The 27,867-nt window shown below is 34.5% G+C and overlaps 1 protein-coding gene across 1 annotated transcript; it reads left to right on the top strand.

The window, feature by feature from the left end:
• The first annotated feature begins 49 nt into the window (after positions 1 to 49).
• Positions 50 to 27,436, top strand: LOC122750351 (histone H4 transcription factor-like). The gene is made up of 10 exons (XM_043997071.1): positions 50 to 152; positions 378 to 542; positions 4,356 to 4,579; positions 5,713 to 5,824; positions 11,610 to 11,762; positions 19,546 to 19,623; positions 21,085 to 21,205; positions 22,453 to 22,591; positions 23,469 to 23,584; positions 25,987 to 27,436. Exons 2-10 carry the CDS (start codon positions 389 to 391, stop codon positions 26,291 to 26,293), a joined length of 1,404 nt encoding a protein of 467 aa, XP_043853006.1. The 5' UTR covers positions 50 to 152; positions 378 to 388; the 3' UTR covers positions 26,294 to 27,436.
• The last annotated feature ends 431 nt before the right edge of the window (positions 27,437 to 27,867 follow it).

Consider the following 27,867-nt stretch of genomic DNA (forward strand, 5'->3'; position numbering starts at 1 on the left):
GAACGCTCGTTGACGTTGACTGACGTTGACGTACTCGCCTCGCTGCGCTCCCCCTCCCTGTCTCACCAGCTCGTGATGAAGGTGGCAGTCGTCTCCTGCTTTTGAATCCGAGATTGGAGCTCTGAAGGGGGTTGCCCTAGAGTAGGGAGGAGGTGCGGTGGGGTGGGGGTAGGTTACTGTCCCCTCACTAGGACATCCGACCAGTCTCCAGTGCAAGCCCCGGGGCTGGGGGTGGGGGGTAGTAAGAGTGGAGCGCCCTTTTGTGGGCCTTGACCTCAGTCTACAGGACTGTTTTCTCACCTGTGGCACAACTAATAAATCTCTCCTCCCCAAGGTCTCCGAAAAAAATCAGACCACTTGGCTCTTTTTTTTTTAAGCTTCCTTAGTAATGGCTTCTAGGAAGAGGAGGATAAAGCCTTCTGAGCTGGTTCTGCCTTGCGAGTGGAATGATTGCACGTTTGTAGGAAAATGCATGGAGGAATTTTGTAATCACGTTGCCAGACACTTGAGAGAACACCTAAATGACTCACGGGAAAAATTAGGTAATAGGTTCACTCTATGTCTCCTCATATGGTTTACTTTTTTTTTTTCCTTGACAGAAAAAACTGGCAAAAAATAGACCAGGGTAAAACTCGTTTGTGGGCATAAAACGGGGGAAATGAATTGGGCTTGGTTGGAAATATCTTTTTCAAAATATTTTGTTTCTGCCTTATCCTGTAGCCATATAGATTAGTATAGAGATCCTTGAATTTATTACTCTGCCTGCAGTTTAAAACAAGACCCATTGCAATGCATTTGCCCGCGTTTGCCTTTTTTTCTTTAAAAGGAGGGCCTTTGTTTTTGTTAAGTCCTTGAGATTCCTTTGATTCAGGTTGTCCCATTTGGAATTTTTTGGAAGAAACTTATTTTGATGGTGATTAAAGCTATTCCAATTACTTTGATAGAACTAAAGTACTTCCTTGTCTAAAGTAGTAATTCACTGTTTTGAATTGTGGGAAGAAAAATTAATTTTTTTTTAATGGAGTAGCCTTCGTTTTAAAATGATATTAAAATCTGTGAGAACACCAATTTAAGGCCTTCATGCTAATTAGATTACTATTAAAATTGTGGGTTAATACTTTATAAACATTAATTTAGATGAAAATTGTTTTTAGATTTAAAGAAGGGTAAAATTCTTTTGATCTGCATTTCAGAGACAGTTTTGCATGCAAATGAAATCCACTTAAGTTTTTTCCAAACACTTGCTCAATTTAAGGTGTCCCTGGGAAATAGGTGGTGGGGATCCTTAGGTAGTCTTCTTTAAAGAATTACAACTCTGGCCCACAATCCAGTTAGAGTAAAATGGTCTTTTATTTGGGCTCTGTAGAAAGTGACTCAGAGGAAAGTCAAAGACTTCTGGAGGGTAGGAGATGGCTTAGAGACATCTTTTCTTATGGAATGGAAGAAAGGCCAAAGCTTTTATAGATAGATGGGGAAACAATGGAAAGTTCCTTTTGGGAGTGGGGAAAGCTTGAATGGGGTGGGGAATGGTTTTTTTGGAGTGATAGTCCGGGACCTCAAGAGTTATCTCTGTCTCTTAGCTCAGGTACTAGCCATGGCTAACTGACTTTCCTGCTATAGAATTTAATCTCCCCTAACTTCTTCCGAGTGTCCCTCCTGATAGCTATTTGGGCAGTTTAAACTTTATTCCTCGATATGTCCCAACCCCCATGTCAAAGGCTAAGCACTGAGGTGATAGGGAAATTATAATACTCCAACACATTTAATAATGGGAATCCACTGAGCCTTATAGAATGTACAAAAATAGTTATGTGTAAATTGGCAGGAGTTTATAATCTACTTGAAGGCAAGACGATCCTAACTGAAAAAGTGATGAGAGGAATAATGTTTAGGAATAATTAGAGCAAATGCCACAGCAGTACGATATGATAGTAAATGAATGATTCAGACAATAATTGCTAGAGAAGAGAGGGATCAAGCTAGAATGATCAGGAATTCCTTTATGAAAGGACATAAGTGGTGTGCTAGGTCTTAAATGATGATTAAAATCTGGATAAAGTAAAGGGGTGGAAGAGCATTGTTTCAAGAAGCAAGCAGTAGGAAAGTACAAACTCAATCAACAAGCATTTTAATTTCACTTTGTTGTCTAGTATGTACCAAGTACTGTACAGAACTTTATAATTGCTGATAAACAAGTGGGACAAAGATGTGGTTGGGGCATTAGTTTAAAAAAAGTTTGGTGGGAGCAGAGGGTTTATATAGAAAACTAATTATAAGGCTAGTGTCATGGGGCACAGAGCACCCCAGAATTTCTCTGGGTGGAAGCCAGTTGTGAGGGTCCATGAAGCTGAGTTTGACCTCATCCTAAAGGTATTTGGTAATCATTGAAGTTCTTTTTTGACATCAGAGTGAAGTGGTAGAAATGATGTTTTAGGATTGTTGTTAATCTGGAAGGGTTTGTTGGATGTATTAGACATGGTCTAATAGAATGGTATATTGGAAAGTAATAAGGGTTTTGGAGACAGTCAATAACCCTTTTGTAAGTGCTATGTTCTAGGCACTGTGCTACATGCTTGGGATACAGTCAAAAAGAATCCCTGACCTTAAGGAGATCATAATCTAATGTGGGAGACAACATATGAACAAATATGTACAAACCAATATACAGTATAAATAGGAAATAATCATCCGAAGGAAAGCACTAGAATGAAGAGATTGGGAAAGGCTTTCTGCAGAAGGTGAAATTTTAACTAGGACATGAAGGAAGCCAGAAGCAGAAATGAGAGCTTATTAGTTCCATGTTGCCCTCCCTGGGACAAAAAAATTCTAGAAACCCAGAGAGGAAAAGTCTTGTTTGGGGAACAAAAAGGAGGCCAATGTCACTGAATCAAGGAATATGTGTGGTTCACGGTTCAAGTAGATTGTAAAGGTGGTGGAGGGGTCTAGAAGAAGAAGTTATGAAACATGAACATCAAACAGAGGGTGTTGTATTTGATCCCTTTTTTTTTTTTTGTGGGTCAATGGGGGTTAAGTAACTTGCCCAGGGTCACACAGCTAGTAAGTGTCAAGTGTCTGAGTCCGGATTTGAACTCAGGTACTCCTGAATCCAGGGCCGGTGCTTTATCCACTGCGCCACCTAGCCGCCCCCCTGTTGTATTTGATCCTACAGGTGATAGGGAGCCACTGGAGTTTATTGTGTAGGGGAAGGGAGGGGGTGATAAAGTTAGACCTGCACTTTAGGAAAATCGTTTTAGATGGATTGAAACGGGGAGAAACCTTGGATAGGCATACTGACCATTAGGCTATTACAGTAGTCCAGGCTTTTGGAGGTAAGGGCCTGCATTAGGGTGGTAAAATTATCAGAGGATAAGAGCAGGGATGTTTCAAAGTAAAGTGGACAAGTGTTGGTAAAGGTGGGGGGGGGGGTGTCAGTGAGTAGTCTACACCTAGACTAGTAGCCATAGATTACTGGGTGGATGATGGTGCCCTTGACATTGATAGGGAAGTTTGGAGGGGGGAAGGTTTTAGAGAAAAGATAATTTCTGTTTTGGACATGTCAAATTTCATATGTATACAAGATACCTAATTTGATATGTTTATTAGATAATTGGAGATGTGAAAGTCGACAGAGTAAGGTTAGGGCTGGATAAGTAGAGTGACACATAGAAAAGATGATTTGTGATTACAGACCTAATACAGTATCTAATATGATATGCCTAAACTTACCTCAGATGAAAGCAGCTGAAAATAAAATTCCTAAAAATATTCATAGCCTCCAAAAAAGGAAGGAGAGTTAGGTGAAATAATTTGCTTAAGCTTTCATAGATAACTACAGAACCAGGACTAGAAATTGTCTCTTTTTTTTTTTTTCTGTGGGACAATGAGGGTTAAGTGACTTGCCCAGGGTCACACAGCTAGTAAGCGTGAAGTGTCTGAGGCTGGATTTGAACTGAGGTCCTCCTGAATCCAGGGCCAGTGCTTTATCCACTGCGCCACCTAGCTGCCCCCTAGAAATTCTCGACTCCTAGTTCAGTGTGCTATGTACAACCCCCCCAAGCAAACAGTACTAATAATTTGTTGGATATGAATTTGATATGTTAATATATTTTTCCTTATATAAGAAAAGGGGTCTAGAGCTCTAGACCCTTAAAAATGTTTTGTATTTGATGGAATAAAGGGTAAAGAGATGCTAAAATACCAGTGTAGAAATTTATTGCCAATAAATGATAGAATCAAAACAACCATATTAATACTTCAAATAAATACCATAAATGTAAATTATATATTATCAAATACTGTCCTGTGAAATGTGTATTTTATGCTTGTAGAACTTCCTTTCTTCTCTTTACATTTAGAACAATATCAGTGTCTTTGGAGAAGTTGTGAATTTTGTGCCGTTGGTCCCAATGAATTGATAATCCATGTGAATTTCCATAGTCACCATACTAAACTGAAGTACTTGGGCTCTCAAATAAGAGCATCCCACCAAGATTTGCCAGAATGTTCACAAAGTAATCACAGCCAAAATATGGTCCCAGAGATTACAGACACTTTTGTTTGCTGTTGGGAGCATTGTGATGTAAGTGAAACAGTAGTCATGGTAATCTCTTTTTCTTTTCCTTTTCTATAACTTTTGCCTATTTCTCCCTGTTGGGAAAGGTTTCATTTTAATATAGATAAATGTATTTTACTTGGATTTGCCAACAATATTCCATTTTATTACAAATAGCTTTTTTAAAGGACATATAAATATCTTACCAGATTCACTATACATACTAATGTTCCTCCATTCCAAAGTCCTAGTCATAGTGGAGACAGTGATTTTGGGTTCTGTACTGGCAAGACACAAGCTTTGCCAAGTCCTATTAAACTTGAAAAGCTTCTAATTAAGGACTCAGTGACAGACTGTAGATGTTGACTTAGGACCCCCATCTGGTTAAATTTGAAGAGGTTCTTTGCCAGCTTTGCTAAAGGATGAGGCTATAATTATTCTCAGATTCCAAGTACTAATTTGCAGAAGGGTTCTCATTTATATTGGAAATAAAATGTCTACTGATGAAGCTATAGATTCTTAAAGTATTAGATAATATATACACATACATATTTAACATAAGTTACGTAGCAAAAAAGCTAACTTTATTGGAACATTTCCTTTTTTGGCAGGAGAAATAACAGTTTTATGCGTATTGACATTTTCTTAAATTGTAAAAGCTTTTATGACATGAAACATATATTCTAAGATAACTAAATGTCCATAACTTCTTTTGGAAGAAAACAATTAGGTAATTTCTGCCTAGCATTACCTCAGCAAATAATGGGAGAATATTTGTGAATATTAGACATTTTTGCAAATGGTAATTTTAAAGCACTATTTTTAAAAAAACTAGATGTTTGTGTATTAGTAAGGAAGTGCAAAGTTGTAATAGTCACCAGTTTAATATTTTTTAGTATGTAATGTCCATTTAATGAATATCTCCTTTCAAATGACTTTTTTTCCAACATTTGGATAGGAACAGGATAGTATGTATCCTTATTTATTTTAATTTTCAATCCAGGAAAAATGTTAAATAGTAATATTTAATATAGGCTATACCATGATAGGCAATGCTGAATTCATTTAATCCCTTCTGTCAGAATTTGTATTGTTATCCTTCTTTGTGCCATTCTTGTTCTCTTTGCATGAATGAATTAATACTTATGCAATGTTTTCAGATGACCATCAATAACCCAGAATGGTTTTATCAACATGTTACCATGCATGCCTACTGTGCTGAAAAAGAAAGTCTCTTAAACAATAAAAAAGCCATCTTCTGTCGCTGGAAAGGTAGTGTGCAGATTTTTTTTTTTACAGCAAAATGTTCCTATTATTTCTTTATGTAGATTAGTGTAGTGTGTTGGCATTGAATGATTGCTTTTTTATCTATGAATGTGCCATATGACCTGAAAATATTAAGCTTGGAGGAGAGTGATTTTCTGTTTATTTAGACCCAGGAAATATTATTGAGATAATATTAGCCAAGCCCATTGCCCACAGTATCAGCAACTGTTCAGAATACATGCATCAAGTTCTAACACTGTTATTCTAGCTGCTTCAGCAGGAAGACAATAGCCTGCCTAGGATTTTTTTTTTTTGCAAACCCCAAAGTATAATATTCCTTTGAAACTTGTGGTGGGAGCTAGAGATTAGAATAATATAGGTGATAAAAATGTGAAAGAGGATCTTCAGTGGCCTCTATAAAAATCAGTACATGCCATTCTCTGCCCAAAAAGCTGTTTTCCTGTTGGATATTTCAAACTGGTTGTCCAGGAGACATTTGAACATGTCCAACACTGGACTTGTTATGTTTTTTGTAAACCTTCTCCCTTCCAAATTAGCTTTAATTTGTTGACACACAACCATTTTTTCAGTTGCTCATGTTACTAATGTTGGCACTTATCCTTTACTTTTCACTCTTCCTCACCCCACAAAAACAATCAGTTGCCAGATACTACCATTTCTACCTCTGCAATATCTCTAACATCCTATTCTTTCTTTGTACTTACACAACTGCCACCTTAATCCAGTCATTTGTCACCTCTTCCCCTGACTGTTGGAGCAACTTATAATTGGTCTCCCTGCATCAAACCTTTTCCTGATCTAGTCCATCCTGTACACTGCTGCCATAGGAATTTTTCTTAATTGTAGTTCTGACCATCTCACTCCCTGACACAATAAATTCAGTAGTTCCCTATTTCCTGTAGAATAAATTTTAAAACTCATCTACTGTCTTTTCTAGCTATTGACTATTACTTCTCCCATACTCTGAAGTACAGCCAAATTGGCATTTTATGTCTTCTCACACAGAGAAATCCCATCTCCTATCTCTGCTTCTTTGCACTAGCTCTCATGCCTGTCCACTCCCTCAACTCCGCTTTATAGAATCCCTGTTTTCTTTCAAGATGCAGCTCAAAACTATTTTCTGGATAAACTCTTTCCTGATCCCTTTCAATTGCTAGTGTTCTCCCCAAACTACCTTGTATTTAACTACTTTCTGTTTGTTAATATTTACATATATGTATCTTTGTGTGTATAAATAAATATAAATAATTATATGCTTGTTTTCCCCATTAGAATATAAGTTCCTTTCAAATAGGTATTAATTCATCTATATTGTATGTATCCTCATTGTTTAGCACAACACCTAGCACATAAGTGATTGATAAATACTTGACTGGTTAGATTTATTATTGTCAGTCACTAAAGTAAATTATGAATCAAGGTCTAGCACTAGCACTCTTATCTTTTATACAGTACTGCCTTGACAACCTCACAGTAAAGAAAATCATCCTTATGTCTAACTAATGAGTCCATTTCCTCTTATACCTTTCTCAGTTAAAATGAAAATCAGCCAGCTATACACATGTATGTATATGTGTATATATATATGTACAAAACAGCCTTTAAGATATTTAAAAATCATTGTTGCCTTTTCTGATTTTCTTCTTTTGGTAAAGATTTCAGTTTGTTTTGCTTTTCAATTGTTTGCCCTTAAATCTTCTCTAATTCAAAATCTTATTTGGGTTATAGATCATCATACTGAAAACTGTATTTCAGTAAAAGTCTGATAAGTGCTAAGTATAATTGAAAGGTTACTTCACAGTGGTGGTGAATGCATGCTGGGGTTCCAGTAGCTAAACATTCAATTATCTTTTCTTAGAAACTATATGCAATTGAACATTATATTTCAAAGTGTATATAAACAAGGCCTGACAAATTGCTAATTATTTTGTAACCACTGTTTTGCCTTTCTAGCTGGCAAAGCATTGTGCTTTTGGAACCATTATGAAAGATCAGAGAAATTAATGTGGTAGACATCATATATCTAAATGTGTATCAAAGTATTTGATAAAAATCTCTCAATATTCATGGACAAGATGAAAATATGGACTAAATAACTGTGCTATTTGATGGATTCAGTATCAAATACCAGCTCAACTAATACTGGAGGAAACTTTCTAGCATAAAGAATGCAATATATAGCAATATCTGCCATTGGCCAGTTTTGTATAATTCTATTCAAAGTTTTTACCAGTATCTTGAATGATGTAATGAATGGTATGCATATGTAGATGAAGGATAGGGTTTGGACCTATGCTTTTACTGATACAGGGAACTTCCAGATGAAGAAACTCAGCCAATGCAGATGTTTACTTTATCTGTAATTTATAATCTTACAGAGTTGCTCAGAGTAGTGGTGTGAAACTCAAATAAAAATGGGGGCCCCTAAACCATAAAGCCACATATTGACTTAGGGTTTTTTTGTTTGTTTGTTTTGTTTTTTTGCGGGGCAGTGAGGGTTAAGTGACTTGCCCAGAGTCACACAGCTAGTAAGTGTCAAGTGTCTGAGACCAGATTTGAACTCAGGTCCTCCTGAATCCAGGGTGGGTGCTTTATCCACTGTGCCATCTAGCTGCCCCCATTATCTGTTTCATTGCATTTTTTATTTAGTTTTTTAAACCAGTTAACATTTTAGTCTCATTTAGGCTGTGTTTGGCCCTGTTGAGAGTGCTATAAGGCCCTCGGTGGGGCATGTTTGACACCTCTGGCTTATAAGACTGAGAGGTTAATTAACTTACTTAAGGACATATAGCCAGTATATAAACAGCTCTTCCAGCAGAGGCCAGTACTCTATTCACTATGAAGGAAAGAAGGAATGATAAAACATACATTAATCACCTAATATATGCAAAGGCAGTTATACAAAGCATTATACCAAGTGCTGTCTATGCAAATAGAAGAACAAGATGTCCCTGATCTCTAGTGGCTCAGCCTTTAATAGAAAGAGACAAAATATGTAGGAGATTTCTGCTGCAAGTCAAACAGAAAGGGCCTTAGGCTTCAGTGGCAAAGCAGATAAGGCATCTTCTTTAATGTCATTTTCATTAATAATATCATACTGAGCCATTTGACATTAACAATGACTTTAGTAGTGAGAACTTTATATTCCAGGTTTTCAGTGCCTTTGGCTTATGAGAACATAAATGCTGAAGCATCTGCAGAAGAATTTGCCAGGTTGCATCTCCACAACAGTTACTTCTAGACCAGGGCTTCTTAAGCTATTTTCACTCATGACCCCTTTTTGCCTGAGAAATATTTACACGACCCCCGGTACAGAGGTATATAAAATAGGCATACATAACCTTTTACTGTTGCCAGATTTTTCACAACCCCACATTCAGTTACATGACCCACAGTTTAAGAAGCTTTGTTCTAGACTATGGCTGCCCTTTGCTCTATTGTTTCTCATATCTTGTAAGTGGTTGAAACAAAGTAGAATAATAGAGTAGATACCAGAATTGAGATCTAAAAGGTCTCAGACTGGAATGGCAGAAGTTAATATGATACAATTTAATAGAAAGAAATTTGGAGTCTTGAACTTGGGTTAAAAAACAACTCGAAGTTCAGGACTGGGGAGAAACTGGGTAAAGGAAACAGTTCATGTAGGGAGAAAAAGCTGATAGTTTTCATGAATAGCAAAACCAATATAAATCAATATCATAAGAAAATTTAAAATGTTAATCTATTATTTAGCTGCATAAATAAAAATCTCCAGGAAAAAAAAAGGACATAGATATCAAACAGTGAAGTAGGTTGTGAATTCACGTCTCCTGAGTCTAGTTCTAGCGCTCTTATCTTTTACACAGTGCTGCCTTGATAACTTTGCAGTAAGGAAAATCTGTGATGTCCTCTTCTAGTTAGAATACATCTAAATTATTGTGTTCATATTTGCCCACAACATTTTAGGAAGGACAATGACAAACTAGAACATGTTCAAATGAGGGTGACCAAATTGGTGAGGTAACTCAGAACAATGGTAATTGAAATGAGAGAAGCATGATAACAATTGTAAAACATTTGAAGGGCTATCTTGGGGAAGAAGCATTAGACTTGTGTTACTTAACTCCACAGTACAGAACTGAGACCAATAAGTAAAAGGTGCAGAAAGGCAGATTTTAGCTCAAGATAAGGAAAAAATTCCTAATAGTTAAAACACTGTCGCAAATTATAATGGGACTCCTCTGGAAGTAGTCAGTTCTCTGTCACTAGAGGTCTTTTAAACTTAGTCTAGGTAACCAATTATCAAGGACATTGTAGATGAGAATCATACTTCTGAGAGTGGTTAGTCTAAGTAGCCTTCAAAGTCACTGAAGGACTTTCCCTGGGGGTTGCTGATACAAACTGCTATGATTGTGTCTCACTCACCTCACCCCATACACCAGGTAAAATTTAAAAAGCATGTTAAAATGATATTATATCAACAAGATGATATATGCAAATATGTTGAAGTACAAACCATAAAGAAATACTGGCCCTGAAAAAACCTGAATAAAGAATTTTGCTGAACAATAAGAATCACTATACAGTGATTTATAATGTATAACTATTGTACAGTAATTTATAAAAATTTTTGCCTGTTGATAAGGATACTCCTGTATAACCTGATGTATGTTATGTAATACTACTATGTGTATTCTTTTAAAAAACACCCAAATATTGATAACAGCTTTTTATTCACTTCGAACTTTATTTTCTGTAATACTTCTACAGAGATGGCATAATATTTGCAGTTTTTTAATTTAATTGTGTAGTTTGTTTGGTTTTTTTTCTTGCTATGTGGCATAGTGGATAGAGTACAGGGCCTGGAGTCAGGAAGATGCGAGTTCAAATCTAGCCTCACTTACTACCTGTGTGACTCTGGGCAAGTCACTTAATCCTGTTTGTCTCAGTTTCCTTATCAATAAAATTACTTGGAGAAGGAAATGGTAAACCAGTATCTTTGCCAAGAAAATGCCAAATGAGATCAGTCAATCATGAATGAAACAACTGAACAAAAACAATGTACTACTTTTGTGTTTCTATTTTATTCCATCTCTTTGACAGCTATCATTTTTTTCATTTAACAGCCCATTTGAAAATTCTTGTTTTATCTATAAAGATACTATTTACCCAAACATTGCCTTTTTGGGAGCAGCTAGGTGGCTCAGTGGATAAAGCACCAGCCCTGGATTCAGGAAGACCTGAATTCAAATGTGGCCTCAGACACTTGGCACTTACTGTGGGACCCTAGGCAAGTCACTTAACCCTCATTGCCCTGCCCCCCCCCAAAAGATACTATTTTCTTTCAAGCTCTTGGTTTATCCATCAACTTTTGAGCCTATATTTTATTATATAGGTGATAAATGTGTTAAATATCATTAGCCTCTGGGTACATATTTAAAGTGGCTTTTCTTGGTCACATTCCCCCACCCCCTCTTGTGTTTTGAAGATTTTTTTGCTTTGACTTTTTTAATAGCATAAAATAAATATAACATGCCAGTTCATTAAAAGATTGACATAAGTTGCTTTTGGGGTTTTTTATATAGCTTTTAATTCACATTTTAGAAGGTATATGTAGATAGAAATATGCTGTTATTTATTTTTTCTCTACTGAAGCACTGTAGTTATCTCTCATTAAGTATAACTAAAGTTTGATATTTCCTTTTCCATAAGTATTTCAGTAAAACCTAAGAAAACATCATATTTAGTTGGTGAAATTTTTCTATTAACCTAATATGGTATCTATCTTTAGATTGTGATGGCACATGTAAGAGTCGGCATAAATTAAGAGAGCACTTAAGAACACATACTCAAGAAAAAGTAGTGGCCTGTCCTTCTTGTGGAGGGATGTTCTCCAACAATACCAAGTTTTTTGATCATGCCAAACGACAGATTTCAGAGGATAGTAAGTAGATTTGATATTTTTCCCCCACAACCATCTTAAAGAGAATTCCTTAAGTTTGTGTTATACATGAGAGCATTTTGGTGCATTAAGTGTTTTTCTTTTGGTTGAATCTGTTGATTTCATTAGTATGGAGATCTCCCAGTGAGGAACTTACTCTACCAGTGCAGATTATCAACTTCTCTGCAATTTACCATCTTAGAAAGTTGCAAGTAGAAGGGTCCCCCCCTTTTCCCTCCTCCCCCACCCCAAAGGGTTAAGTATTTTGTCCAGGCTCATAACACTAGATTCAGAGGCAAACTTACTTGGCCACTGGTCTTCTGACTTGTAAGCCAGTTCTCTGTTCACAATGCAAGACTTACTTTCCATGTTCTAAGCAACTCTGTAAGACTAAATTTCCACAAAGATCTCAATCAGCATTGGTAGAGAAAGTTCTTTACAAGGAACTGGCTATACTGAAGAAAAAACAGGTTTAATCCAAAAAAATTAAGAAAATAAGGGACATGACAGTTGCAAATCATATCAGACCCATAGCAGGCATCTGATAATTACTTATTTAGTCAAAAAGAATTTTCACAAATTTCACAAATTATTTTCACCAGAAAGAAAGAATCCACACTACTACTGACACTAATGTCAGGAATTAGGTAAATCAATCAATCAGCAAACATTAAGCACCAAGTGTTTATGATGTGCTAGGCATTGGTGATTAAAAAAAGAAAGAAATGAAGCAGTTAACTGCCCTCAGCGAGTTTAGTCAATAGAAGGGGAGACTAATACACATACATATAAGTAAATACAAGACTATGCAAAGTAATTGGTACAGGACAATGGTATCTTGGAGATAAAGTTCTAAGAGGTGGCACTTGAACTGAGCTTTGAAGGGAGCTACATGGTTAATTTTTTTTCCCAAGAAGATTTTATTATATTTGTATCTCCTGGTACTCTATGTATATTATACCATATTTTTTAGTTTAAGAACCTGGAAGATGGGGGCAGCTAGGTGGCACAGTGGATAAAGCACCTGCCCTAGATTCAGAAGGACCTGAGTTCAAATGCAGCCTCATACATTTGACACTTACTACCTGTGTGACCCTGGGCAAGTCACTTAACTCTCATTGCCCCGCAAAAAAAAAGAACCTGGAAGAAATTTAAAAGATTTTGTTTTATAGTAGAAACCTTATTTTTAGAATATGTAAAAAATGGAAATACAATAAAAGAGACATTCTTATTGCCTTTAAATTTTGCCCATTTTACGGAGAACTAGCTCTAGGCAAGTGCTCACACAGAGGTCAGAAGAAGCAGTACAAGTACACTCAAAGTATTGCTGAAGAATTTTTTTTTTTACATATAAGGTATTTTATTTTTTCCGTTACATGTAAAGATAGTTCTCAACTTTTGTTTATACAAGCTTTACAATTTCAGATTTTTCTCCCTCCCTCCCCCCTCCCCTAGACAGCAGGTAATCTGATATAGGTTATATCTATACACACATATATATACACATAATAACATTAATCCTATTTCTGCATTAGTCCTGTTATAAGAGAAAAAATCAGAGCAATGATGAAAAACCTCAAAATAGAAAAAAAACAACAGCACCAAAAACAAAAGAAATAGTATGGTTCATTCAGCATCTATACTCCACAGTTCTTTTTTTTTTTTCTTGGATTTGGAGATCCTCTTCTATCATGAGTTCCCTGGAACTCTTCTGTACCATTGCATTGGTGAGAAGAATATAGTCCATCACAGTAGATCAACACTCAATGTTGATGATACTGTGTACAATGTTCTTCTGGTTCTGCTCATCTCACTCATCATCAGCTCACACAAGACCCTCCATGTTTCTCTGAACTCCTCCTGCTCATCATTTTTTACAGCACAGTAGTATTCCATTGTATTCATATACCACAACTTGTCCATTGCTGAAGAATTTTAAAATGAGTTGTGAGATATGTGAGCATGAGACATGGTGGCACAGGGAACCCAACATCACATGCCTACATCAAAGAAGGTGCTGTGCTTTATGAGCAAAACAGAATTGCAGTAGTAATTGTCTTTTGCCTTTTTTTATTCCTAGGACTTAGCACAGTGTCTGGCACAATGTCGGTGCTTAATAAATGTTTATTGAATAACTAACGTTTATATAACACCTACTACTACTTGCCAGGAACAGTGCTAAACATTTTACAAATATCACATTTTATCCTTCCAGCAACCCTGGGAGGTAGTTGCTATTATTCCCCTCATTTTACAATTGCAAAAACTGATACAAATATAGGTTGATTTGCCCAGTGTCATACAGCTGGTAAGGGAATTTTTCTCCCTTTTACCTCCCTCCCTATTAGCGAAAATTATATGCAAACAAAATTAATCCCCATATTGGCTATGTCATAAAATATATTCATCATTCTGTACCCAGAGTCCATCACCTTTCTATAAGGATCATTGATCCTCTGGAATCATGTTCAGTCATTGCACTGATCTTTCAAGTTGTCTTTACAATGCCTTTGTAGAAATTTTTCTTCCTAGTTCTCACTTCACACTGTATCAGTTTATAAAAGTCTCATGTTTTCTGAAAAGTTTTCCTTTTCATCCTTTCTTGAAGTACAGTCCCTATGCATTATGTTCATATTCATTCCTTTTCCACATAGTAGCCTTGCATATACTTAAAGTAAAGTTATATATCCTTCTCAACTCTTCTTCAAACCAAAGACCCCCAGTTTTTTCAACTGATACTCAAATGCCATTGACTCAAGGTCCTTCATTATGTCAGTTTGTCTCCTCTGGATGCTCTCCAGATTATCAATGACATTATGAAACTGTGGTACCCGGAACTATACACAATACTCCAGATGAAGTCTGAGTAGGGTACAAAAGGATTGCTAATACTTTGGTATTCCTGGAAATGGGCTCCCAATGTTGCTCAACATCTACTTAGCTCCCCCCCCCATAATTTATTCAGCCATTCCCCAATTGATAAGCACCCCCTTAATTTTCAGTATTTTGCCACTAAAAAGAGCTGTTATAAACATTTTTGTAATTTTGGGTCCTTTTCTTTTGCATTTGATCTCTTTGGAGTCTATAAGCCTAGTAGAGGTATCACTGGATGTAGGATATGCACAGTTTAGTGACTGTTGGGTCATAGTAACATTGCTTTCCAGACCAATTCAGAGTTCTACCAACAGAGCATTAATGTACCTGTTTTCCTGCGACCTCTGCACCATTTGTCATGCTTCTTTTTTTTTTTTTTTTTAGTGAGGCAATTGGGTTAAGTGACTTGCCCAGGGTCACACAGCTAGTAAGTGTTAAGTGTCTGAGGCCAGATTTGAACTCAGGTACTCCTGACTCCAGGGCCGGTGCTCTATCCACTGCACCACCTAGCTGCCCTGTCATGCTTCTTTTTAAAAAAATACCTTGCCAGTCTGTTGGATGTGAGATGTAAATTCAAAGTTCTTTTAATTTGCATTTCTCTAGTTACTAGTTGATTTGGAACATTTTTTATTACTATTGATATATTGGATTTCTACCTTAGAAAACTGCCTATTCTCATACTTTTATCAATTACAAAATAGCCCATATGCTTATGAATTGGAATCACCTCATTACGTATTTTGGAATATGTAATACCTTGGAAAACCTTTATTACAGAAACTTTCTGCCACTATTTTCCCTAGTTACATTCCTTCAAATTTTAGCTGCACTTCCAAAATTAGAAGGAAAACAGAAAGCTGGGAAACAATTTTTATAGCCAGTGTTTCTGATAATGGCCTCATTTCTAAAATATATAGGGAACTATATAAAATTTATAAGAATACAAGTCATTCCTCAACTGAGAAATGGTCAAAGGATATGAACAAGCAGTTTTCAGATGAAGAAATTAAAGCTATCAATTGCCATATGAAAAAATGCTCTAAATTACTATTGATTAGAGAAATGCAAATTAAAACAACTCTGAAGTACCACTTCACACTTATCAAATTGGCCAATATGACAAAAAAGGAAAATAATGTTGGAGAAGCTGTGGAAAAATTGGAACACTAATGCATTGGTGGAGTCATGAACTGATCCAACCATTCTGGAGAGCAATTTGGAACTATGCCCAAAGGGCTACGGGGCTGTGCATACCCTTTGACCCAGTAATACCACTACTAGGTCTGTATCCCAAAAAAGATCATAAAAAAGGGAAAAGGTCCCACATGTACAAAAATATTTATAGCAGCTCTCTCTTTGTGATGGCAAAGAATTAGAAATCGAGGGAATGCCCATCAGTTGGGGAATGGCTGAACAAGTTGTGGTAAATTAATATAATGGAATATTATTGTGCTGTAAGAAATGATGAGCAGGCAGATTTCAGAAAAACCTCAAAAGACTTAAGGGGACGGATTGCTGAGTGAAGTGAGTAGAACCAAGAGAACATTGTACATAAGTAACAGCAACATTGTGTGATGATCAACTATGATAGACTTAGCTCTTCTTAGCAATACAATGATCCAAGAAAATTCCAAAGGACTCATAATGTAAAATGCTCTCCACATCCAGAAAAAAGAACTGTGGAATCTCAATGCAGATTGAACCACACTATTTCTACTTTTTTTCTGTATTGAGTTTTTCCACTTTTGTTCTGATTCTTTTTTCACAACAGGACTAATGAACAAGTATGTTTAATGTGATTGTACACGTATAACCTATATCAGATTGCTTTCATTCTTAGGGAGGGGAGAGGGAAGGGAAGAAGGGAGAAAATTTGGCACTCAGAATCTTATAAAAACAAATGTTGAAAACTACCTTTACATGTAACGGGAAAAAAATAAAATGCTATTAAGATTTTTAAAAATTAGTTGCATCTGTTTTGTTTGCATAAAAACTTTTTAATTTTAAGTAACCAAAACTGTCTATTTTATCTTGTTATCCTTTTTTATAATGAATGCTTATCAGATCTAAGGATCTGAAAGATAATTTATTCTTTGCTTAATTTGTTTTACATCCCTTTATATTTATATTATGTATCCACATTAGTGTATGATGTGAGATATTTACCTACTTGTATTTTTCCTGGCAGCTTTTGTCATATAGTAAGTTCTTACCCAGATATCTGGGATCTTTGCATTTATAAACCCCCAAGCTACTGTATTCATTTGCTTCTATATGTAATATAATCTGTTATACTAATCCTTAATATTTCTTGACCAGTAACATCAATTTAATGATTACTTCTATGAAGTATACTTTGAGTTGTGATACTTCAATGCCATCTTCCTTTCCACTTTTATTATTTTCCTTGAGATCAGTCCTGACCTTTTGTTCCTCCAGATGAATTTTGGTTTTTGTTTTTATAGCTTTATAAAGTAATCTTTGTATTTTGATTAATATGGCACTGAATAATAAATTAATTTAGGTAGCATTATCATTTTTATTATATTGGCTTTGTTTACCCCGTGAGTAATATTTCTCTGGTCATTTAAGTCTGTTTTTATTTGGTTAAAGTATTTTGTAATTAGTTGTATTTCAGATAGTTCCTATGTGTGTCATGGCGTAGATACTTTATATATTCTACAGTTATTTCAAATGGAATTTTTCTATCTCTTCCTGTTGGGTTTTATTGATAATATATAGAAATGATGAAGATTTACATAACTTTATTTTGTATCCTGCTACTTTGCTTAAGTTACTGTTTCAATTAATTGACTCTCCAGGATAATCTAAGTAAACCATCTTATCAGCAAAAAGCAGTATTTTTTCCTCTTTGCCTAAGCATATTCCTTAACTTTTTCTCTTTATTGTCTTAGTACTATAACATATTTCTAACAATTACATCAAGTAATGATAATAATGGATACCTTTACTTCATTCCTGATGAAGACTATAGAAAGGCTTCTAGTTTAACACCATTACATGTAATACTGACTCGTGGTTTTTGGTAGATTTTACTTGCTATGAAAAGGATAAATCCATTTGTTCCTATGTTTCATGTATGTGCGCATAAATTGTATATGTGTGTTTTAAAAGAAAATAAGGTGTTCATTTTGTCAAAAGTTTTTTCCTGTATCTGTTGGTACATAGATGATTTTGGTTTTTCTTATTATTAATATAACCTATTTGTTGATAGTTTTCCTGATATCAAGTCAATCCCACATTCATTATTAATCCAACCTGGTCAAAGATAATAATCTTTTTGATGTTACTGTCACCTCTTTGCTAACTTTTTTTTAAAGTTTATTAAGGGACTTGGTCTGTAGTTTTCTTTTTCTTCTTTGTCTCTCCCTGCTTTAGGTATCAAGACCATATTTGTATTATAGAAGGAGTTTGGTAGAATCTCTTTTTCCTATTTTGACATCCTTTTTTCCACAATATTAGAATTAGTTTTCCTTCAAATATTTGATAGAATTCACTTGTAAGTCACTTGTAATTCACTTGTACATTTCTTGAGGCTTTTTCTTTCCTTTAGGAATTTATTTATACTTGTTCAATTATTTTTTATGTGATTAATTATTTAAATTCTATTTCTTCTTTAACTTGGACATTTTATATTTTAATATTCATTTCATTTAAGTTGTTAGGGTTTTGGGGGTGGAGTTTGTTGGGTAAAATATCTTTTATTAATTTCCTTTATTCTCCCTTTAAAGTTTTTAGACTATTGACAAAAGACTTAAATGTTGGCACTATGTATAAGAGCTTTGTCTAGTGACTGAATTAAAATATTAGTGAAATAATGGCCTGCATCCATGTTGACTTTCATTATATAAATGAAACCAAAAGAAGCTTCAGCTAATTGGAAAAGCAAATCCCTCAGGAGGCAAATAATTAGAAGAATTCGTTTAATCAGTATCCAAAGACAACAAGAACCTGGCACATATTAGACACTTATAAATGCTTATTGATTGATTGGTTGTTTGAAATATTATTTCATGGGAAACTTGATATCTAGATGTTCCCTGACTTTAGAGGTCCCCTGGTTCACATTGGCATGAGGGCATGGGCTTAAATCACATTAGATATATTTTCCAGATAATACCCTCAAGAAATATGAATCCAAATCTCTCATGAGGTAGTGCTGTTTGGTCCATGGACAATAAATACTTGACTCTTCTTTGTTTGAAAATTATGAGGTATTCTCTGATTGTTGGAAACCTAGATTCTTTGTTTCTATATGTATGGCCTTGGGGCAGCTAGGTGGCACAGTGGATCGAGCACAGGCCCTGGAGTCAGGAGTACCTGAGTTCAAATCCGGCCTCAGACACTTAACACTTACTAGCTGTGTGACCCTGGGCAAGTCACTTAATCCCAATTGCCTCACTAAAAAAAAAAAAAATAAAATAAAATATATGCATGGCCTCAGGGTAATTAAGATTGTGAATAGAGAAACCCATGGTATTCTGTGGCCATGTAATGGCTGGGGTGTCAAAGTATAGTAAAATGTAGTGTAGGCAGAAGTTATAATTTTAGATATCGACATTCCAGGAGTAAAATGTTTTTCCTGGAAGGAAATGTCTCAGGAATTAAGGACATTTTAAAATTTCAGAACTAATTTTTATTTTCTTGAATATAAATTTAATTTTTGTTTGCAAATACTGAGTAATGACTGCCTATAAAAACCGATCTTAAACAATACCAACTAAAATGTTCATATTTGCTTACTTAATGTCATAACATTGATTATATTATTCATTTGTTTGTGTATCCCTCTTTATATGAAGGTGTGATACTTTTTATTTTGGCATTATTTAGTTTTCCTGAAAAAAACATTCTTAAAAATGTTGAATTAATGAATTTATGTCTCTTTCAGAACAAATATTTGTATGTCAGTATTGTAGCAAGCATTTTGCCAGTGAGAGACTCCTACGGGATCATAGTAGAATACATAGTAAGTACAATATTGGGTGACAGAGGTGATAATGAGCATGCTAAAGCAATAAGAAGAGAAAAAAATTAAGGGATTAGAATAGGTTAATGAGGAAACAAAACTCACTCTTTGCAGGTGATATAATATTATACTTAGAAAATCCTAGAGATTGACTAAATAACTACTTGAAAACATTATCAACTTTAGCAAAGTTGCTGGATACAAAATAAACCCACAGAAATCATCAGCAAGCATTTCTATATATTACCAACAAAGTCCTGCAACAACATGAAGAAAAAGAAATTCCATTTAAAATTAACTGTAGATAATATAAAATACTTGGGAGTCTACCTGCCTAGATAAACCCAGGAACAAGAGTATAAAGCACTTTTTAAACAAATAAAGTCAGATCTAAACAATTGGAAAAATACTAATTGCTCATATCTAGGTGAAGCCAATATAATAAAAATGACAATCCTAAGTTTATTTATTTATTTATTTAGTGCCATACCAATCAGACAAAAAATATTTTATAGATCTAGAATACCTGGTAAGTCAAGCTTTTTAATTCTTCCCACAAAATTTATGCCTCATCATGTTATTTTTTAATTTAATCTTTTTTTAATTAACAAAGGTCTATTCTCTTTCCCTCTCACCTCTCCTATTGAAAAGAAAAAGAAAACCTTTGTAACTAGTATGCATAATCAAGGAAAACAAATTTCTGCAATTGGCCATGCCTAAAAACTATATGCATTTTGCATCCTGAATCCCATCAGGTTTTAAATCTATATATACAAATATATTTCATTTTATAGTGCCTTTTAAAAAGTGTGAAAATTGAATTTTTGCAATTTAAACTATATTTTAAATGCGTTCTGATAACACCTGTTTAGAGGAAAATGATACTAAAGTCATTTCAAAAGTGAAATATACTCATTGCAAATTTAGATAGATAGATAGATAGATATTAAATTTTCTTAAAGTGAAGCTTTGGAAAGTGTAAATACATTTTTTTTTCTTTTTTTTTTTTAGTGAGGCAGTTGGGGTTAAGTGACTTGCCCAGGGTCACACAGCTAGTAAGTGTTAAGTGTCTGAGGCCGGATTTGAACTCAGGTACTCCTGACTCCAGGGCCGGTGCTCTATCCACTGCGCCACCTAGCTGCCCTGTGTAAATACATTTTTAAAAGAAGTTGGAAATTATTGTTAACATTCTTCGTTGAAGATAATTACTGGGTTTTGTTTTATTAGTATTCTATTTTCATATCACTGTCATTTCCAAATATATTCTTCTCCCTTTTCTCTACTTCAGTTATCCTTTGTGACAAAAAAGAGAAAACAATTTTAATTTTATATTAGAAATTATACTACTGAAAACAATAGAAATATAGGGATAGTTTGCTAGAGGGTTTTTTTTAATTAGAGTAAAAAGTCTTGAAAAAACAAAATGTTATTTTCTCAGATTTTATATTTACTTATTTTTAGTTAGCCATCTTAACTGTCCACTTTGTGACATGGTATGTGCAAACTTTTCATCTCTGAAAACACATATCAGATTCCGACACTGTGATGAACGTCCTTTCCTTTGTGATTTCTGTAATAGCAGGTAAGAACAAAAGATAGAATAGCAAAATAAACTAGTAGAAATAATTTCATTTTGGTCATGAAGCATTTAACTTGTTCCTTTTAAAGCTTTGTTGTAAGTTTCCAAATATATAGAGTTATCCCTTCCACATCCAGGGGTTAGAGATGTGGCATGCCATGATCTGGAAAATCCACATAAAATTTTTTGGCCCTCCCTTTGTGCCAGAAAAGACGTCTGGATTTTTCCTTTTTCTTTTATGGGTATTTAGAGAACCTTATTGTAAAATTTGGGTTAATTATTTGGTCATAAGCTTTGTGTCATCTGCTGGCCTTCTCTGTCATGTGTGGCTTCTACAAAACTCCTCCCCAAATTCCCATTTAATTTCTTATGCCACCTTGTGATATATTGAAACCAGGATGGGGAAAGTCACAATGTGGAAGGGATAACTGTGTATGTGTATGTATATGTATGTGTGTATACACATCTGCATGCATATAGACGTGCATATATACATGCATACATACATGTTTTAAAATAACAAATATATCATACTGTATATTATTTTAAAATATTTCAAAAAAGATAAATGAATAGCACTTTTATATAAAAGAATTACTAGAAAAATATCAATCTATTTAACATAGAAAGTAGAACAACTGACCCTGGAATCCAAAAGGCAACACATATCCTATACTTTATTAAATCACTATTTTCATCTAGACACCTCCCTTTGAATGGAATACATTCTGTCAGGGACATGGGATGCAACATTATACTCTCAAATACTCCCCTTTTTTTGGTAAGGCTTTCACTGAATTTCATCTGGATATAGTTAATTCTAGAACAGTAGTTTGTTTTCACAAAAGGTGTCTTAATTTATTTTAAAAGGAATAGGAAATTTAGATGTGGTGTTAAAAGCAAGGCAGTAAGGGGTCATTCTTCTTTTTGCATATTCTAAATTATCTTGGTCATTCACTTCTCAAAAGTATACCACACTTTTTTACATAGAGTTAGTAGGCAGAAAGAAAGCAGGTACAATTGCGAACAATTCTGTAAAATATCTTTTAATTTTTCCATATATCGTAAGGTTATAGCTATACCGGAATACACCAACTATATCTTATAATTGAGTCATTTTCTTGCAAATTAATGTTGGATTTTCTACCAGTCATTGTAATAATACTCTAAGATTATTTAAGCATTAAATTATAAAACAATGATTCTCTTAAAAACTGCATATTAACTAATATTTTTATCTGAATTCTCAGCTTTAAGAATAAATATGATCTACGTAAGCACATTGAAACACACAATGATTCATCTCCCTACTGTTGTGATGTGAATGGATGTGATTTCACTGCTCATACCTTACAGACATTTAGACAGCATTACAAAAGAGTGCACGAAGTAAGTAAATAAAAGTGAAAGTTTTTTTATATACAATTTTTGACTTTTTGTGTCTCAACCTTTAAATTATATATGCCTATAACAAAGGACAAACATTTCCAAAAGCATTTTCCCTATAGATCTTTTCAAAATTATAGTATTAAAAACCTAACTAGTGAGGGCAGCTAAGTGGTATAGTGGATAGAGCACCGGCCCTGGATTCAGTAGGACCTGAGTTCAAATGTGGACTCAGAAACTTAACACTAGCTGTGTGACCCTGGGCAAGTCACTTAACCCTCATTGCCCTGGGGGGGGGGGGAGAAAAACCTAACTAGTTAAATGTTTTACACCATTCCTTGCTATAATGGCAGCCAAACATGGTGGATAGGGAGATTGGTCCTGAGTAAAGAAGACCTGGGTTCAAGTCCTACCTCTAACACATACTACCTATTCTGGGTGAATCATTTAACTCCTCAGTGACCCAGGCAGACCTTGAGACTATAAATTAAAAGGCAAGTGCTATGTGTGATCTTTGTGTTAACTATAAAATTAGTATGTATAATGAATAAGTGAAAAAAAGAAACATTCTACTTTAGAGGAACATAGGCCAAAAAAAGTTTACATTGTGAAGAATAGCATTATTAACAATAATTGAGGTTTCTCCGTCATAAATCCTACCTTTTTTTTAAATGTTTTTATTTTTTTTTTTTGTGGGGCAATGGGGGTTAAGTGACTTGCCCAGGGTCACACAGCTAGTAAGTGTCAAGTGTCTAAAGCCGGTACTCCTGAATCCAGGGCTGGTACTTATCCACTGCGCCACCTAGCTGCCCCATAAATCCTACCTTTTAAGAAAAAGTCTTACTTTTCTTCAATTTTGTTAAAATTTCTTCATTTTCAGAGTAATGGTACCATAAAGTACAAATGCCATATCTGTCAGAAGTGTTTTTCCTGGTGCTACACTTTGACTTTACACCTCCGGAAGATGCATCAGCTCAGTTTCCCTTCTCGCTTTAGGTACTCATTTTGAGTTTTCCCATAAGCTTATTCTTTTTTTGAAATAAATTTTGATTTATATATTTCGTTTTTACATAACTTATAGTTTCCAAAATATTCCTTTCCTCCCCTCTCATAATGAAGCATTAAAAAGAGAGGGAAAAGTTCAGTTAAATTAACCAACATCAAAAAAGTCTGACATAATCAGTGTTTCATATCATAGTTCTCTACGTCTGCTAAGAAGGAAGAGGAGGTGCCTTCTCATATCTCTTCTTTGGTACAGATCTTGGTCATTATAATTCCACAGAATTCAGTTTTGATTGTTTTGTTGGGTTTTTTCCATTTATGTTACTATAGTCATGTATATTATTTTCCTGGTTCTACTTAATTCATTCTGTATTAGCTCATATGGCTTCCCATGCAGATAAATAACTATCTTATTTTTCTTACCTCACAATAATATTCCATTGCATTTATGTACTTTAATATTTGTTCAGTTAATTCCCAATCAAGGGGCATTAACTTTATTTTTAATTCACTTTTATTATTTAAAAATGATGCTATTGAACCAGAAAAACATTATACACAGTATCATCAACATTATGTGTTGACCAACTATGATAGACTAGATTCTTCTTACCAATGCAATGGTACAAGAAAGTTCCAAAGTACTCATCATGGAAAAGGCTCTCCAAACCCAGGGAAAAAAAAAGAAAGAAACTATGGAATATGGATGCTGTGAGTGGACCATACTATTTCTTTTGGTTTTGGTTTTGGTGCTCTTGTTTTTCTTTTTTGAGGTTTTTCCTTTTTGCACTGATTCTTCTCTTATAACATGACTAATGCAGAAATATGTTTAATGTTATTATATATAGATAGATAAATATGTAACCTATGTCAGATTACCTGCTGTCTGGGGAAGGGGGGAAGGAGGGGAGGGAGGGAGAAAAATTTGAAATTTGAAATCTAAACAAATGTTGAAAACTAAAAAAAATTAATTACTTTTTAAAAATTATGCTATTAATATTTTAGTGTATTCAAGGCCTTTCTTTTTGTTATTAATCTCCTTAATGTATCTAACAGTGGCATTCAGTTTATTCTTTCCTACTGAAATAGGAATTCCACCACAGATTCAACTTGTAAAATGTTTTGAAGACCTCATAGAAAGTAATTATTTTTTTTTGTGGGGCAATGGGGGTTAAGTGATTTGCCCAAGGTCACACAGCTAGTAAGTGTCAAGAGCCTGAGGCCGGATTTGAACTCAGGTACTCCTGAGTCCAGGGCTGGTGCTTTACCACTGCGCCACCTAGCTGCCCCCAATTATTAATCTTTAGTGTTAATTTGATTAGATATCATTTCCAGTAAAAATACAAATTACATATTAGTATGTCTGTAGATTTGAATATACTAATATCCATGTCTCTATAAACAGATATCCATGTCTAGATATACAAAAGATCTAACAGTTGTCAAGGATTGTATTAAGAAAGAATACCTAATTATTAAATTCTAATTCTTGTCTACTCTTTTGTCCTTAAGGTTGATTTGTTCAAATAATGCCTTTGGCCTTGATTATACCTAGCATTATAATCTAGAGCTAGAAGGAACTTTAGAGCTCATGTAATCCAAAGGCCTCATTTTACAGATGAGGTAAATTGAGCAGAGAATTTCTCAAAGTCACACATATATAAAGTAGTAGAACCAGAATTTAAACCAAGGTCATGTGACTCCAAATTCAGGGCTCTGTGCACTGCATCTTGATGTCAAAAATGGTTTCCACTAAAAAATGTAAATTCATGCTGAGGTATATTATTGACATAATAGTTATCAATGATTACAGCAGAGGAGAACACTTTAGAAAATGCTGCTTATTTACTTTTTTTAATTTTTAAAACTACTGTGGGGGCAGCTAGGTGGTGCAGTGGATAAAGCACCGGCCCTGGATTCAGGAGTACCTGAGTTCAAATCCAGCCTCAGTCACTTGACACTTACTAGCCGTGTGACCCTGGGCAAGTCACTTGACCCTTATTGCCCCGCAAAAAAAAAACAAAAAACAAACAAAAAAAACCTACTGTGTTCCAATAATGCCTTTGACCTTGATTATATCTATTAGTTAATGTCTGGCTTGTAGTTATGCAGTAGTGTTAAAATTCACATATATTTATGGGAATTCCAACATTTGAAATACCATTTATTAAATTAATGTATACGTATTGTGCATTTATTGTAAGAAAGGCACTAAGGGAGGACTTCTTTAAGGGTTAGTTTGGGGAACAGAAAAAAATAAACAATTTCATAAATTTACTTATTTTCTTCCTTATGAATATTGGCTCCATACTCCTTGTTACTTTATTAGTTATAATAAGGACATGTAAATAAATGTGTTTTCATTAGTCTCTTTGTATTCTTTTATATTCTTATAGGTACAAAGAAGATGAAGATGGTTACCGGACGTTGAATAGAGATAATTTTAAAACTGCTAGGGAATTAAATTATGATTTTGTTTGCAAGAAGCCTCCCCAAAAGACTTTGGGAAGCCAAAATTGTACTAGAAATAATAGCAATGCTTCTTACAAAGGATTGTTCACAGGATTGCATGCTTCCCAGTTTCAGCCACTATCAGGATCGCCAGTAGAAAAATCTATGTCAGAAGTGGATACCTCTTTAAAAGAGACTGTATATTATGAACTTCAGAGTGTTCCACTCTCATTTGAAAATCCTTCCAATTGAATTTAACAAAACTGTAGCACTGAATGAAATGGTAAAATGGAAAAAATTGATACAAGTCTTTATTGTTAAAATGACTATATAGAAATATTAAAATGTTTCTTGACTTTTAGAAAGGACTATTTAGTAATCATTTTTATGACAGCATTGAATGAGATGATGCCAGGTAAAAAATCCAGTGCAAAAAATTTGGCACTTTCCATTAATGAGGGGAAATTCCAAGTTAAAAAAAAAAAAGATATATAGTTAAAGTATTAAGGAGGATGGAGGGTTAGGGGTTTTCTTGGTCTGTTCTCTAACTCCCTTTTTCCTACTACTAACCTTACAAATTTACAAGGGGAAGGAGGGAAGGAGGAAAGTAGAGGGGCAAGTTGGTAGAGAACTATACCAGTTAATCTTAGACTAGTAAATTCAGAAGTAATTTTAATAAGGTAACCGAAGTAACCTTTTAAATTCTTTATAAATGGCACCATAGAAGATTGACAGAGTTAAATTTATTTTCTTAAACTAACTTGAAGGCGTTAGTGAGTTTAATTGGCAGAAGTTGGCCTATTATATTAAAAGGAGTAAAAACTATTCAGTTTTACATGAGAGTTTGAAACGTTTAAGTATGTTCAAGCATGATTTGTAAAATATTAATCATATACAGTATTCAGAAAGTATAATTTTTAAGTACAGAGCTACTATGGTTAAAATAAATGTTTTTGAAAAATTCTTGCCAATTAATTTATGCCCTTATATATAGTGACCTTAAATGCTCTCCTTCAGGCAATTATCTATATGCGAGTCCATTTGAGGTTTAGGACAAAATGGACAGAAGTTATATAGATGGTCAACTTTTAAGTATAATCAAATAAAAGTCTGGTCATATTTTGTGTTTTAGGGTACTTTGACACAATACAAAATATAGGATTTTCAAAATGTAATCTTAAATCACTATGTATTTCTATGGGACAGATTTTTTTGGGGGGTGGTGAGGCAATTGGGGTTAAGTGACTTGCCCAGGGTCACACAGCTAGTAACACTATGTATTTCTAATAAGGTAGGTAATGTAAAATTATGCCTAACTCAAGATGAACACAAGATCTACCTGTAGTTTGTTATAAACATAGGATGCCATCTTTCTTCAGTTTTCTTTTGTTAATATTGTCACATTTTAAAGAAATTGTTGAAATAAAATTGCTTTTAAAATATTTTAAGAGTTGCAATTTATAAACTTCTTTGAATTTTTTATGTAAATGGAATCATACTCTTTCCACAGATGTCATTATGTCACATCATAGTATGTAGTTAACCCTGGATTCTGGAAGGTCATGCCAGATAAATATAAGTTCTGTTAGGTTTTACCATATTTGTAAGGCTTTGAGTATAGTCATAGCAAAATAGTGTGTCTGCTATCTGAGGATCAACCAAACTGAATATAGAGGCTCATCATCAGGCATGTATCCACTAGACATTATTGGCTAAGTATAATAGAACAGAACCTCTTTTATGTAGGCTGCATTCCTTTCCCTTTAAGGAGTCAGGGAGGCTGTTCTAAGGATCATCACTCTTGATTTCCTAAAAGCTTGAAGTAT

The sequence above is a fragment of the Dromiciops gliroides genome, chromosome 3 (assembly GCF_019393635.1).
Source record: "Dromiciops gliroides isolate mDroGli1 chromosome 3, mDroGli1.pri, whole genome shotgun sequence".
NCBI lineage: Eukaryota > Metazoa > Chordata > Mammalia > Microbiotheria > Microbiotheriidae > Dromiciops > Dromiciops gliroides.

Coding starts and splice junctions, on each gene's coding strand:
- LOC122750351 (XM_043997071.1), top strand. CDS start 389: ATGGCTTCTAGGAAGAGGAGGATAAAGCCTTCTGAGCTGGTTCTGCCT. Junction 19,624..21,084: donor GGATCATAGTAGAATACATA/GTAAGTACAATA, acceptor ACTTATTTTTAG/TTAGCCATCTTAACTGTCCA. Junction 21,206..22,452: donor TGTGATTTCTGTAATAGCAG/GTAAGAACAAAA, acceptor CTGAATTCTCAG/CTTTAAGAATAAATATGATC.